The sequence below is a fragment of the Pleurodeles waltl genome, chromosome 3_1 (genome assembly GCF_031143425.1).
Source record: "Pleurodeles waltl isolate 20211129_DDA chromosome 3_1, aPleWal1.hap1.20221129, whole genome shotgun sequence".
In the NCBI taxonomy this organism is placed as follows: Eukaryota; Metazoa; Chordata; class Amphibia; order Caudata; family Salamandridae; genus Pleurodeles; species Pleurodeles waltl.
In genome coordinates, this window is record NC_090440.1 from 1,039,209,111 (window position 1) to 1,039,222,695 (window position 13,585).

General features: G+C 40.7%; 1 protein-coding gene across 1 annotated transcript in view; it reads left to right on the forward strand.

Moving 5' to 3' along the window:
- Positions 1 to 13,585, forward strand: part of SCTR (secretin receptor) — a 372,442-nt gene that overhangs the window by 326,559 nt on the left and 32,298 nt on the right. Inside the window, exons 7-8 of the mRNA XM_069224326.1 lie at positions 5,480 to 5,633; positions 5,731 to 5,791. Coding sequence (XP_069080427.1) covers positions 5,480 to 5,633; positions 5,731 to 5,791 — 215 coding nt within the window. The remainder of the gene's footprint in view (positions 1 to 5,479; positions 5,634 to 5,730; positions 5,792 to 13,585) is intronic.

Genomic DNA, 13,585 nt, shown 5'->3' on the forward strand with positions numbered 1-13,585 from the left:
TTCTATCCCCTTCCCTTCCATCCCATCCAGGTTTGTTCCTGTCACCATCCTAGCTGCTTTTTCCCCCTCTTGAGCCCACTTGCTGCTTTCGCCATCCCACTCACCCCCATCCCTATTTAAAATATGACACACCATGGTGCAGGGTAGGGGGGCAATAGTGTCAATATTTTTTATGCTATTGATGTACTGTTCAGGGTTAGTGCCAATATTTTGGTGCTAACCCTGAATAGTTCATAGGGGCCCATTGCAACCAATGGTTGCCTCCTTTTAATGCCTGCTCTGAGCAGGCGTTAAAAAAGCCGCAAGAAATGGAACAGAGAAATTTGTTAGATTTCTTTGTGCCATTTCTCCAGCCCCCCATAATGGGGGAACGCTCCCTCGCATACATTATGCCTAGCTCAGGCATAATGTAGTGCAATGCATGCATTGCGCCACTTTGTAAATGGCATGGCGATTTTGGCCTTGTAGGGCCACATTAGTATAAAAAAAGATTACCCTAATGTGCCGCCAAGGAGGTGCTATGCCCTCCCAAATCTGGGCCTTAGAGTAGCATTCTTTACTGCAGACCCTTACTCTGCCAACCCTAGACCAGAGGGAGTCCAAATGATCCTTTCTATCTCTTATTATTCAATGGGAGCCATCATTTAGAGGATGGGTCCCAGGAGCACATGCGCGACGTCACTCTGACATGTACAGTCGACATTTTGGGAGGGGAGTTTTTTTAGACATATATCCAACATTAAAAAGAAGCTTCATCTCTATGCAAATAAATGTTGCAGCCATCCTACATATGTGGATTTATTGAATCCAATACACATGAAGAAGCAAGTACTCTAAAATGATATCCATTTATTCTTGTAAAAACCTTTTTTCTGTTGTTTAGTATATTGTTTATATGAGAATTAAATATGTAAATTTGAAATACAAATGTAAATCATTCCTTTAAGATAAACAGTACATACTGACAACACAGTATTTGAAAAAATGTATCTATTTTTGCTGATTAGTAATCTTGGTTTTCAGTCACATTTTTTTTTTTTTTAGATGAATGGAAAATCCTGCCAGTCAGAAATAGCCACTAAGGGGCACATTTATACTCTGTTTGCGATGAAAGACTTGGGTTCAGTGATTTCAAATCTACTGATGAAAACAGCATACAAAAGCTTCCATGAACATAAAGAGAGTACTGGAGCTGGGAGCCATAGGTATAAAAGAGGGACAAGACCAGCATTGGTTAGTAAATCGGCCAACTGGTATTAGAGAGTGATTGTTGAAAAGAAGCAGCTTCTGACTAGATAGCCCCTGATCACAACAACAACTGGGAAAAACAAAACAAAAAAACACAAAATAGAACTGAATGGACAAAATAACAAACAAAATTATAGAAAATGATTCTCTTAACAGGAGGCATATGGCAACTATGATTCTGGGTGGGGAAAAGGACCCATTGCTCCAGGGGCAAGCTAGAAGGGAAGGGACACTTAAAGCACAAAAATAGACTTAAGAACCTTAGGAAGATAATTGATTTCTGGACATGCATTTGCTTGGGAACACTGGCTATGACTGAGACGCTACAAGCTGATTATTGTAGACGATGGCTGATCAACTGTAGAGGACTCTGACTGTATTACAAGATTGCAGCACCCTTGTGGTCAAGCCCTCCCAATATTCAAAATAACAAAAGCCAGTTGGGTGCTATTATGGTGTCAGGCTCACCCTTGAGTACCCCTGTAGTGTAATTGATTTATGTAAATAATGCATGTATGACATAAAGTATTAAATGAGTGAAGACAAAGGGCCTGAGTCACAATGGTAAACTTACACTTTTGTGTAAGTTTACGATTGTTTGCTATTCACAAATGTATTTTACTAGTAGTATCTTTACGACTGCGGAGTCTCAGCTCATAACAAAATAGGACTTTCATATCTTTGTATGTGCGAAGATTCCACAGTCATGAACATACTACTAGTAAACATACCTTTGTGAATGGTAAAACAATTGTAAACTTACACAAAAGTGTAAGTTTACCTTTGTGAATCTGCCCCTGAGTGTACTTTCCAAATGCAAGAGTGTAAAGGAATCCATCATGCATTACAGTGGCGGAACTTCACAGGAGAAGGAACGACATTTCGGACAGCCAAACATATCAGATGAGAGAGAGGAATGCTCCTTTAAACGTAACCCAAACCCTTTCTATGTATATTTTAAATAATTGGTAGCAATAGGGGCCCCATTATTAGTGCTCTGGAGGTCGGTGCAATGAATATGACACTTAATAAAATCCAAGGACATAAGATTTAGAATTTAGGTTTGGATCTTTTTATTAGGTACTAAAGAAATGCCATAATAAAGCTGGAAAGTTATCTAATAATATAATCCCCCATGAGGAAGCAACCCTTTGTACGTTTTACACCACAGTATTCAAATCTCAACCATTAACACCATAATCTTTGGTCTGAGATCCATGCATAAAGTGTATGTGGGGGAGGCTACGGGGGACAGGGGATGGATGGAGGAGAATTAAAACTAGGAATTACATAATTAGTGCAGGATGTATACAATTGCCCTTGGGTTTATCACATGAACGTATCATGTAAGAAGTCTGCACATGCCATTAAACTGACATCATCTGTTCATTCAGGGAATCCAGCTCACACTCCATGAAGGCAGTGCAAGCTTGAAATTCTCCTCTAGTTTCCTCCAGGGAAGTGTTTTTCCCTTTGTCAGTACTGAAGTGGCCCCATTAGTGCCTCTATCTCTTTCTTTTCCATGCTTGGTAGACTATGATGTAAAGAAGCCCTCCTTCAATTTAGTTGGATGTTGCCCTCCCTCCTTAGTAAGCATTGTAGGCTCATCTGGCTTTTGTGGTCAGCTCTGTATAAAATGATCCAGAGAATCAGCCTTTATTTGGCATAAGCCCTGTGCCAAAGAGCCATCATGGTTGTGCACTGCCATCTCTGTGGTGGTGCCTATGTCTTCCATACCTCATTGCCACTCCACCTCCATATCTCTGAGAACTTCCCTGTCCTTCAGATCAACTAGTTGATTCAACATCCTATCAGAATACTCTTAATTCTCCGCTCTGTAATGATGTTCACCCAGCTGTCCTTGCTTGAGCTGTCCACGCATCACCATGTTCCAGGCCATTAGAACAGACTGTTTCCAGAAATTGTGGGACACCAGCAATTTTTGCAGCCTAAAGGTATTCCACACTGGGTCCGAAACCTTTAAGAGCCTCCGGCATTCAACAAACAGTCCTGCCTCTCACCTCTAGAATGCATGGCAAATCATACATCAGGGCAGCATCAGAGTTCTTGAAAATGTGGCCATCGCACAGCCAAACAAGACCCACCCCGCCATTTGTTTGAAGTTTTTCAGGTGCAATGAAGAGCATAGGTAACAAGTGATCTTCTAAAAATGAAGCGTAACATGCAGATTATGTGCTTTCTGGGCATTTTCACAAGATTTAGCTAGGTTACATTTGTCTAAATTTAAGTGGGTGAAATGGTCTTGGTGTGGTGTTTGCCGCAAAGTCGTAGGCTGGGCACAAGTCCCAAAAAAATTAGTAGGGGAACTAACCAAGTAAGGCAGTATGCAACTGACATCATGGCATGTGACATCACAGTGTGTCATCGCACATGGCATCACAGGAAGTGGCATCACAACCCATGGCCTCACAGAAAGTGACATCTCAAGAAGTGACATCAGATCTTAAGACCTCACATATATGTTTAGCAAGTCCAGTGTGTGTGTACGTTTAAGGGCATTACAATATTTAGCAAATTAGATTTTGCGTTCAGGTGGCGCCAAAAAAGTGACCCAAACCTGATGCAAAATCTGGGCCTCAATTTATATATTTATATTTTACAACTCTGCCAGAAGGAAATTGCCAAAACATCTGGTCTGCTTCATTGGTTGCAATTTTAATATATCTCATAGATTTTAAGGCACCTTCTGCAGAGATCTTGGTGTGCTCAGTAAAGCTCAGGGCTTAATAACAATGGTAAGATAACTCTGGAGGTTAACATATTTGCTGAAGAACTGGAGAAAAACAGTGTTTTCTCTAGCCCCAGTTTTGAATCAAAGCAGCCTAGAGGGTTAATATGTCTCCTGCAACACACATCATGTAACATGCAGATGAGAGAGTTTTATGTTATGTAGATGGGTATGTGGGTTACTGCATTAAACACAGAGATCCTTTTGTTACTTGCATTTCATAAATTGTAATCCTTTTAATATAGAAAAGTGAACAATGAAGGATATGTGCTTCCTACACCTTGTAACCTTCACTGCCTTATGCAACACATCCTGTACATTGATTTACTCACATATGATTTATTGTCAATGTATATTGTGTACGTGTAATGTAAAGCACACTGACACCCTGCATTGGGATCGGTAGCTCTATACCGCTATAAATAAATACATAAATAGTGGTATTTAAAATATTATTTATGGAAATACTGGGAAAAAACAACACATCTGACATTCTTACAGTGCATGCATCACTTTTATACAAGGGCCGAAAAAAAGCCAAAGCCTGCCTCACTTAAGTATTTGTGAAGTGATGCCTGAAAATTACACATGGAGGGTTCAGCATATTTGTATGAGGCCCAACTTCTTAGCATGGTAGGCGTCGTCCACTCTTTAAAAAGATGTCGTCTACCCTTGTGTACTCTCGACTTGTGTTCTGCTCGTACATCCAATATGTGTGGCACCAGCAATTACCACATATATTGGGCACTCGTATTTGGGGCTGAGGTTTTGCAGGGAGGTGTGCTATCAAGCCAGACCTAAACAGGTTTCCTGAATGAGAACACAAAAATTAAAAAGTATATATACCTCCTAAGTAAGTTCAAGGTCAAAGCTTACCTGTTGCACAATTCGAAGAAAGATCTCTCTTGAAATACACTATTTTACTAATCTCAGATACACAATTTTAACTTGATATATTCACCGACTTTGATAATTATTCATTAGCTGACACTTGTTTCGTTCATTGCAGACTTTCTTCGGGTTTGTGCTCATGTCTTTAACCTAAGCACGATGTAATGGCAACATACGAAGAACATTTATAGAACACAGAAATTAAATAAAGGAATTAATTAGTAAGGCTGTCTCCCCAGCAGTTCTTTTTGTTATTGACATAAAATGCTCCACTCTATGAGGCAGAGAAGAGGGCGTACCTTACTAGAATCACAACAGGTAAGGTGTGCCTAACTACAACCACAGATGTCCACTGATGCGAGAAAATTAAAATTATAATCAAAGGGGAAAGCGTCTTCTTCCCTCTTTCATGTGTAGGGAGATCAGATAATGTGACTGCATGATTGCACACTTTTGTCAAACGAGTAACACCAGAATTATACATTAGCTTCCATTTTAAAATATTACTTAGTTATTCAATGTCATCCGCGACTTATTATGTCATACATGGCTTACTGGAGGGCTCATCATGCTGTCCTTTTTCTCTTTCAGACCGGATGTAAAATGATGCTGGTTCTCTTTCAGTACTGCATTATGGCAAATTACTGCTGGCTCCTGGTCGAGGGATTGTACCTTCACACCTTACTGTTCGTTTCATTCTTCTCAGAAAAAAAGTACTTTTGGTGGTACATCGCCATCGGTTGGGGTATTCATTTATGTGGTTTTCCCAAAAGTATTGAAGTACCCGTTCTAACCTTTATTGTTTGATATGAGTATGAAATGTGTAAACACTGTCGTTGCAGGTTTGCCGCTTGTGTTTATCGTCACGTGGTCCGCATGCAGGCAGATCTACGAAGACAGAGGGTAAGCCATTTATTTTTAGAACGTGAAGTCTGACCTAGACTCATTCTAGTGGTTGGGCCGGCAGTGTTTGTTTTTCCGCATACTACACATTCCAGTATGAGAAAGGTGGGGTAGAGTGGCCATCGCAAAGTAGTTTACTTTACAATAATATTCCAGAAATTAATTTAAAGAAAAATGATGGCCCTCGTTACAACATTGGAGTGATATACTGCGGACCGCCATGGCGACGGCCGCCAAACAACCGTCGCCACTGCTACCAGCCGTCCTATAATATGCAGATTAAATTCAGATTTCAAAGCAGATGACAGTGACATCAGTAAATTCTCAAAATTCAGTTTTCAAAGCTGGGCCATCCTTATCTCTAATACAAATTTAGACTTGCATTTATGGGATACGGGCTAACATGTGGGCAAAACATAAGAAGCGACACAAATATTTTGGAAAAATCACCTAACTAGGTTAACTCACTATAAAAATACACTGGTGTAATTATCTAAGCTGAAAAATAAACAAAAAAACACATTATGAATTATACCTCTCCTCATGGGACAGCAGACAGGAAAGTTTCATCAAGCAGAGCATTCACAGTTTTGCAGCATCAATAGACAGGAGCATTAGGACAGTTCAGAACACGGGCTGCACATAGGCAGGTCAGCAGTTCAGAATTGGTTGGGTATATTAGTACTGAACAGCATAAACAAGTGGTACATATAAAACTAAAAAAATAGGAAAACTCACAACATAAAGCCTACACATGGCACAAGACTTGGAGAGGGGCTGGAGGTGACAGCATGAACACCAAGAAGAATTCTCAGGCCTGAACCGCCCTCCACAGACACTTTAAAACTTTCAAAAGTCTCTCTCTAACAAGTTTCTGATTGGTCCTCCAGGTGAGCTCTTCTTGTGCACAGTATCCAACATCCAATGGTAACTGATGACACCATCAAGTTTGCAACTATTCCTGATTTTTTTCAGGGAAATTGTGTGGGCATCTCAATAAATTCATACAGTTCTGCCAAAATAAGGCACTTATTAGTTGATTGCGACTTTGAGATTCTTTCCCACAGTATACAGGATGAGTTGAGCAGTTCTCATACAAAATTAATAAGGCTTACTGTCATGTTTGACAGCTAGAATAAATGCAATTTTGTTAACATCGAAAAATGTGCTTGGTCTTTAATACAATAGGACATTCAACAACACGTCAGCAACCTAGGAATTAATTTGGGTCAGAGAGAGAATATGTATTTTTCCTCTACTGCTGAAAAAGAAAGAATCTTCAGGTCTAGTCTAGCTAAGAAAGCCTAAATACATATTAGTACAATTAATACAATTAAATATTATTGCGCACCTAACAAAAGCAAATTATTTAATTGCAAACACCATTCACAAAAGAATAAACACAATTTAAATGTGCATTTATTTCTCTGCCCACATGTATCCCACGTTAATAAATTAATTTAAATCAATATGAGTGCACTTAATTCATGTTCATTTAATGTACTTTCTAATATTAATCTAATAATAATACTTTTAATATTGATTCTTGACAGTAACTTACTCAACCCTGTATGCACAACATCTTTTATGGGAAAACACGATGTCAAATATGAATATAGGGCACCTTGTCCACCATAATTCAAATGTGAACATGTTACATTTCGTCTTAATTCCTCTGTTAGGCTTTTAAATGATGGTTTATAAGTCACTGAGTGCTAACTTCTATGCCACTAATACATTAGTAAAATTTGATCTCTATCAGTGTCTTCCAACGGATGACTTCCAGTGCTAGAAAGTGGTGTGGAGAAACTGAAATCCCTCTCCTTTAAAGTGTTTTCACAATGCAGATCAGCCACAATTTGTTAGAGCCTCAGAGTGGAGGGGATCTGGCGTTTCTGTGTCCTACTCCTGGACCAGGATACTAACGAAAACGTAGGGAAAAACAAAGAAAACCTGAGGTATCACAGATGAGACTTAGCTGGAAAATATAAACAAGCATTGGCAAAGCCAAAGGTTTTCGCCTATTAACTTTTTTAGGGTTTTTAGCCACGCTGTGCAACATGGTAAATAATAGAAAAAAGTTTATGACACGGCTGGATATGTCATAAACTATGTACAATACTCACATATTCAGCATCGTTTTAAATACACGTAGCACTGACGACGGAGTGTACACTGAAAAAATGGCTAAGTGCACCAAGATATGATGAAGGCTGGTTGCCTGCGATAAAAACTAAAGGCAGAACATTTCAGTAAAGGTGTCAGGCTGTGCTTTAATGGGGAAGAAGTGAATTCTTATGATGAATGCGAGTCTGCTATCGGCATGCTATGTTTATTACTGCTGCGTTAACAGCCGAGTAAACTCAAAACAAATAAAAGCAGTCAACTTGCTGCGTTGTGAAGCAGTTGTGCTGTTATTAATTTGTTTTACTGAAACAATTGCAAGACTGGCTCAAATAGGCATTTACTTTCCAACTCATTAAAAATGAGCGCTCGGCTAGCAAGCTGACTTCCTGGTAGTCTTTGGTCTGTATTGAAGACGCGTTTGCGTCACTTTTTGGCGCAAAAGCAGTGCTAATTTACAAAACACAATTGTATTTTGTAAGTTAGCGCAGCTTTTGCGTCAAAGAATGACGCAAACCCGGCGCAAAAAAAGTATGGCCATTATCCCTTAAAACACTAGGGGCCAGATTTATCATATTGTTGCATCAGTCTTGCGCCATGCAATGAAGCGTCAGAGCCACTCAACTTTTTAAGTCAGATTTATCGAGCCACGCAAGGCCACCTTGCATGGCTTGATAAATCTGGAGTAGCTCAAAGCAGCGCAAATCTCTGCCTTGAGTGACTCTACTCCAGGGAGGTGTTCCATGGGTGGAGCGTGGGTGTTCTGATGCATCCACCCATAGATTTGGGTGCATTCCAAGATTTACCATTAGTGGTAGATCTGGGAATACATCAAAATGCTATGCCTCCCCAGGAGAGGCGAAATGAGGAGAAATATCTTTATTTTTCTTGTTTTTTCCTCTTTCTACATCAGCACATGTAGAAAGAGGTAAATTATGCAATTGTGTCTGCATTGGCACTAGGCAACCAAAAGTGCACCAGTGCATGGAAAGGATAGGAATGAGCCATATAATGTTAAATATGGTGCATTCCTGCCCTTTCACGCAGCACAGCAAAGTGGCTTGCTGCATTGCGTTGCGTGAAAGTATGATAAATATGGGCCTGGGTACATCTAGCCATCAACTAATTTCAGCAAAGAAAAAATAAAGGAAGCTTCAAACCTGAAAGTGGAGGTCTAGTTAAAAACATGGGCTGGCTGGCGTATATGGCAAAGTGTTAGATTTCTCTAACGGCAGATGCTTTTGTCCAACTCTGCAGCAGCCCTACTTGACGTTAACTGTATCACATCTTTCAGGAAGCCTTCTGCTGTCAACCTACCACTAACTGGTATGAAAGGAAGAGAAAAACGTCACTATGGACACATCTCTCAAATGTGAAATGCTTTTGGTACATCCAGCTGCAGACTTGATTTACTTAGTATGGAAAAATAGTACAATAAGTACAACATGCCACATCATGGAAAATGCTGTATTGGTGACTGATTAGTAATAATGCAGAATATGGACCTCTCCTATACCACACAAAACCTGAATGGTGGAGTGGGTGGGAGGGGGAGGAAGGATGTGGCTACAGGCAAAGATGCCGACTTCCTAACTGAGGAACTAGGTTTGAGTCTCTGCGTCGCCTTAACATCCTGAGATTCTGCAAAAATCACTTAAACTCACCATGTCTAAAAAACTTGATGGTGAATTGGTGCTCCTCTAAAGGGCCCCAAAAATGCAAATAGGATCTCAGTCGCAGAGGATGGCACCGGTGGTGCCTCCATGAGAGCAGAGGAGCACTGCTCCTCCGCTGGAGAGCAGGAACCACAAAAAATAAAATGGTAATAAAGATTTATTACCATTTTATTTTTCTTATTGGCAACAGCTAAGTCTCAGAGTTAGGTAGAAGCAGGTAGGAATAGTGTGCACTTCAGTTTTAAGTGCGCATGTCACTTTGGCTGACTGTTTTACGACAGCCAGACTGACATGCACACTTTATAGTGACCAACCCAAGCTGTCTTATACAGCTGGGTGGAAAGCAAGCACAAACACTCAGGGCTTTGAGGTGCATCACACCAGCGTGCTCCAGCAAACCCTGGTGCTTCTCCCATGCTGCCTAAGGAGCATGAGAGAAGCTTCTGGATTGGTAGAGGGGAGTTGCTGGCTGGAACTCTGGGAGCCTGTGCTGCCCGGATGAAAAGGAGCATCGAGCATGAGGCACTAGGTAAGTTAAACTTTTTTTGTTTTGTTTTCTTGAATTGACTCACTGACAGGCACAGTGAAAAACTTACAGTGCCTTCAGTCTCAACTCCAGAGGTTCCCATCATGGCCCGTTATAAGCACTGTTTAAAACGGACCACAGTTGAGAGCTTTGACTTTGAGCCTAGGGACACTTCTGTTTTTTCGTGCCCGCCAGTGGGTAACATATGCTCCCATAGCCCCACCTGTTTTGGGTGCCACTGGTCGCCACTGGAGGACTGACACTAATTTAGGTAAATCAATTTCAAATGAAATAGTTCATGCTCCATACAAAGAGCATGAAGTGACGGAACTGCAGCCATTGCCAAGTTAGAAAGCATCAAGGAACAATGATAATTATGACAACAAACAGTAAGTAATGGGCAGGCGAAAAAGGCCCTTTTTAGAGAGTTTTTTTTAGGTACAACAGATCGTCACCAAGCAACAGCACCTGTGTGCTGACTGCAGGCTCGACCTAAAAAAGGACAGGAGCAGTAATTCACATTTTTCCCAATGAGATGAAAATAAGCTGCACACCCACTCCAAAATGTTATTAGTTCCTTTCTTTAGAGATGTCCAGATCCTCTTACAAAACAGAAACAGATACATTCAGACATGTCCAAAATCCAACACAAACGACATAACTCTGAAACAGTTTGGCAGATAATAAAGGGAAAATGTCTTCATACTTTTCACAATATTGTTCTATTAATCATAGAAGTATCTGACTTGATATCAATTAATCTTAGCTTCAGTCAAATTTTAATTTATACTTCTGTGCTTTTGTAGAAAATTGGGTTACTTGTTGAAGGGGTTGAAACCCTACTCAGGCATCAACCACAGTTCCTATCAGGGTGATATCACAAGCAGCCCCAAATTAACCTGTGCTTAACCCTCATGTAGCGTGGCAGAAGCAGTAAGATTTAACTTAGGGGAAATGTGTAAAGTATTTATGCAGCACTTCAAACAGTAATAAGTGACACACAACACAAGAATGTGTGACCGAAGTGACAAAAATCCAGTTAGTAAATCTAGAGATATGCATTTTTTTAAATTTAAGTAAAAATAATGCTTAAAAGCAGAAAGCGCCAACTGTTGTTATTCTGTTGCCCCTGACTGAGCCAATGTAACAAGTTCAGGTTGACCACGACAGAGTGTGGGATGGGTATAGGGACCAAGTTAGGCCCGCTGAACAAAGAACCTGAAATCCTGGTTGCGGAGCATAACGAGATCTTGCATTGAGGAGCGTCGCACAATGGTGATTTCGATAAGCTGTGGTCTGCGATGCAAGGTTCTGCGTCGAAGATGTGTTGCACATCGGTGAGCAGGGCTGTGAAGCAAGGTCCTGTGTCGAGGTTGTATTGCGCAACAGTGGTTCTGAGGAGTTGCGGGGATGCAATGTGAGTTCCTGCATCTAGGAGGCATCATGCCCTGGCAGTTCCAAAGAGCTGCATGGTCCTCCGTCAGGGATGCATCGCACAGCAGTTTTTTTTATGCGAAACTGTGAGGAGATTGGTTGTGCTGCATAGGTTCTGCCCAAAATACCACAGCTGGATCGGCAGAGTATCTTCAGACCCACTTCTAGATGACCATGACTAGGGTGGCAAAGCTTTGAGGTCAAAACACACGCAGGCAGAGTCCTGGTGCAGGGTTCAAGGTGGTTGGAGCCTTTTCTGGCCCTCAGGCTCTGATCAGGGGACCAGCCAACTAGCCCATGGAGTCACTCTAGTCGTCCTGGGATCAAGACACAGATCCAGTCCTTCTCACTCAGACAGCTGGGCAGCAGAGTAGCAGTCCTTCTTACAGCAGAGTAGCACAGCAGTTCTTCTGAGTTGTTCACAGGTCCTGATGTTTACTCAAGAGTGGACTGTGATTTCCACTTTGTGCCAGCATTGAAGTGGGAGAAGTTTCTAGAGCTTCAATCTGCTAAGGTGTCTGGAGCATCCTTCCTCCCTACCTTGGCCCCAACTTGTCTGGGGGGCACACAAAAAATAGTGTGAATTCCTTTGTGAGTGTGCTGAGGCAGAGTCTTTGTGATGTGCACCTGTGGTAGGTGATAGCTTTGTCCCCCTATCAAGTCGTGGAAGACCCATCCTGCCAAAACCTTTTCCCCATTTCTCTTGCTGTCTGGAAGTAATCAACAAAGACCAAATGCCAGCTACACCTAGTCATATGACCTAGGATACAGCTGCAGGCATCAAATGGTTGGGACAAGAACATTTCAACTTTCTAAAAGTGCCAATTTCCCAATTGTAACTTAAAACCCGACATTATCATTGAAGAGGTTTTTAAATTATAATTCTTTAAACACCAAACTAAACCTTCATTTCTGCTCCCTATTAAGCGTTATCACATAATAAATGCTATAGGGTAATTTGATGGTATCCTATGGGAAAGGCAGGCCTTGCAGTAGTGAAAAATGATTTTAAGAGTTTTTCACTACCAGGATAGTTAAAATGCTCAACCTTTTAAAAACACTGTGCTCTGCCCTATAGGCTATTCGAGGTGACTGATATGTATTAAAAGAAAGGTTTAGGCCTGGTAAAAGGTTTATTTTGCCAGGTCAAAATATATGCCTCAAACTGCACCCACGGGATGCAGTAGCAGGCCTGAGACCTACTTGAAGGCTACTTAAGTGGGTGGCACAGTAAACACTGCAAGCCCACTAGTTGCATTTAATTTACAGGCCCTGGGCACAGACAATACAACTTTAAAGGGGACTTACAAGTAAATTAAATGTGCTCATTTGGTGTAGGCCAATGTTGCCATGTTTTATAGAGTAAGCACACACTCTTTAGCACTGGTCAGCAGTAGTAATGTGTACGGAGTCCTAAGGCCAACATAAACAAGATCAGCAAAAATGAAGAAGTAAGGCAAAAGGTTTGGGGGAAGTCCATTGTAAGGCTGGCAGGTCTAACAGCTTTGATATATAGTTCCTTTACTTTGTTACTATGTAAGGCTGCAACCTAACCATTCTAAATCTAGTATGTGAACCATTGGCCCTAGTAACAATTCCTTTCCTGCTCTGTTGACCTCAATGCCTTGGCTCTTTAATTTGTCATATATTTTGTCATAAATATATGGAAAATTGAATGTTCTATCATACCTATTGCAAACTAAATTGTGAGGAAAATTAAGAACAGAAAGAATACGTCTATGAAGTGTTTAATAAACACAGATGATTCAGAGATGAAAACCATGAATATAATAAGTGTTGACATAATTTGATTCATCAATACTTTTTCTGTTTAATTTTTGGTTGCAAAAACATGATGCAGTTTAGCAGGAAAGGATAAAATTAGTTTGTACCCTGAAACTAATTTTCTATTAAAGCATTCCGGGAATTAGAAGTTAATGACAATGAAACAAGTTCTAGTACCCTGCTTGTAAATATTTTGTCAGGCCACTGATAAATGACTAGGTATATTGTCACCTGTTTACAATTTCATCT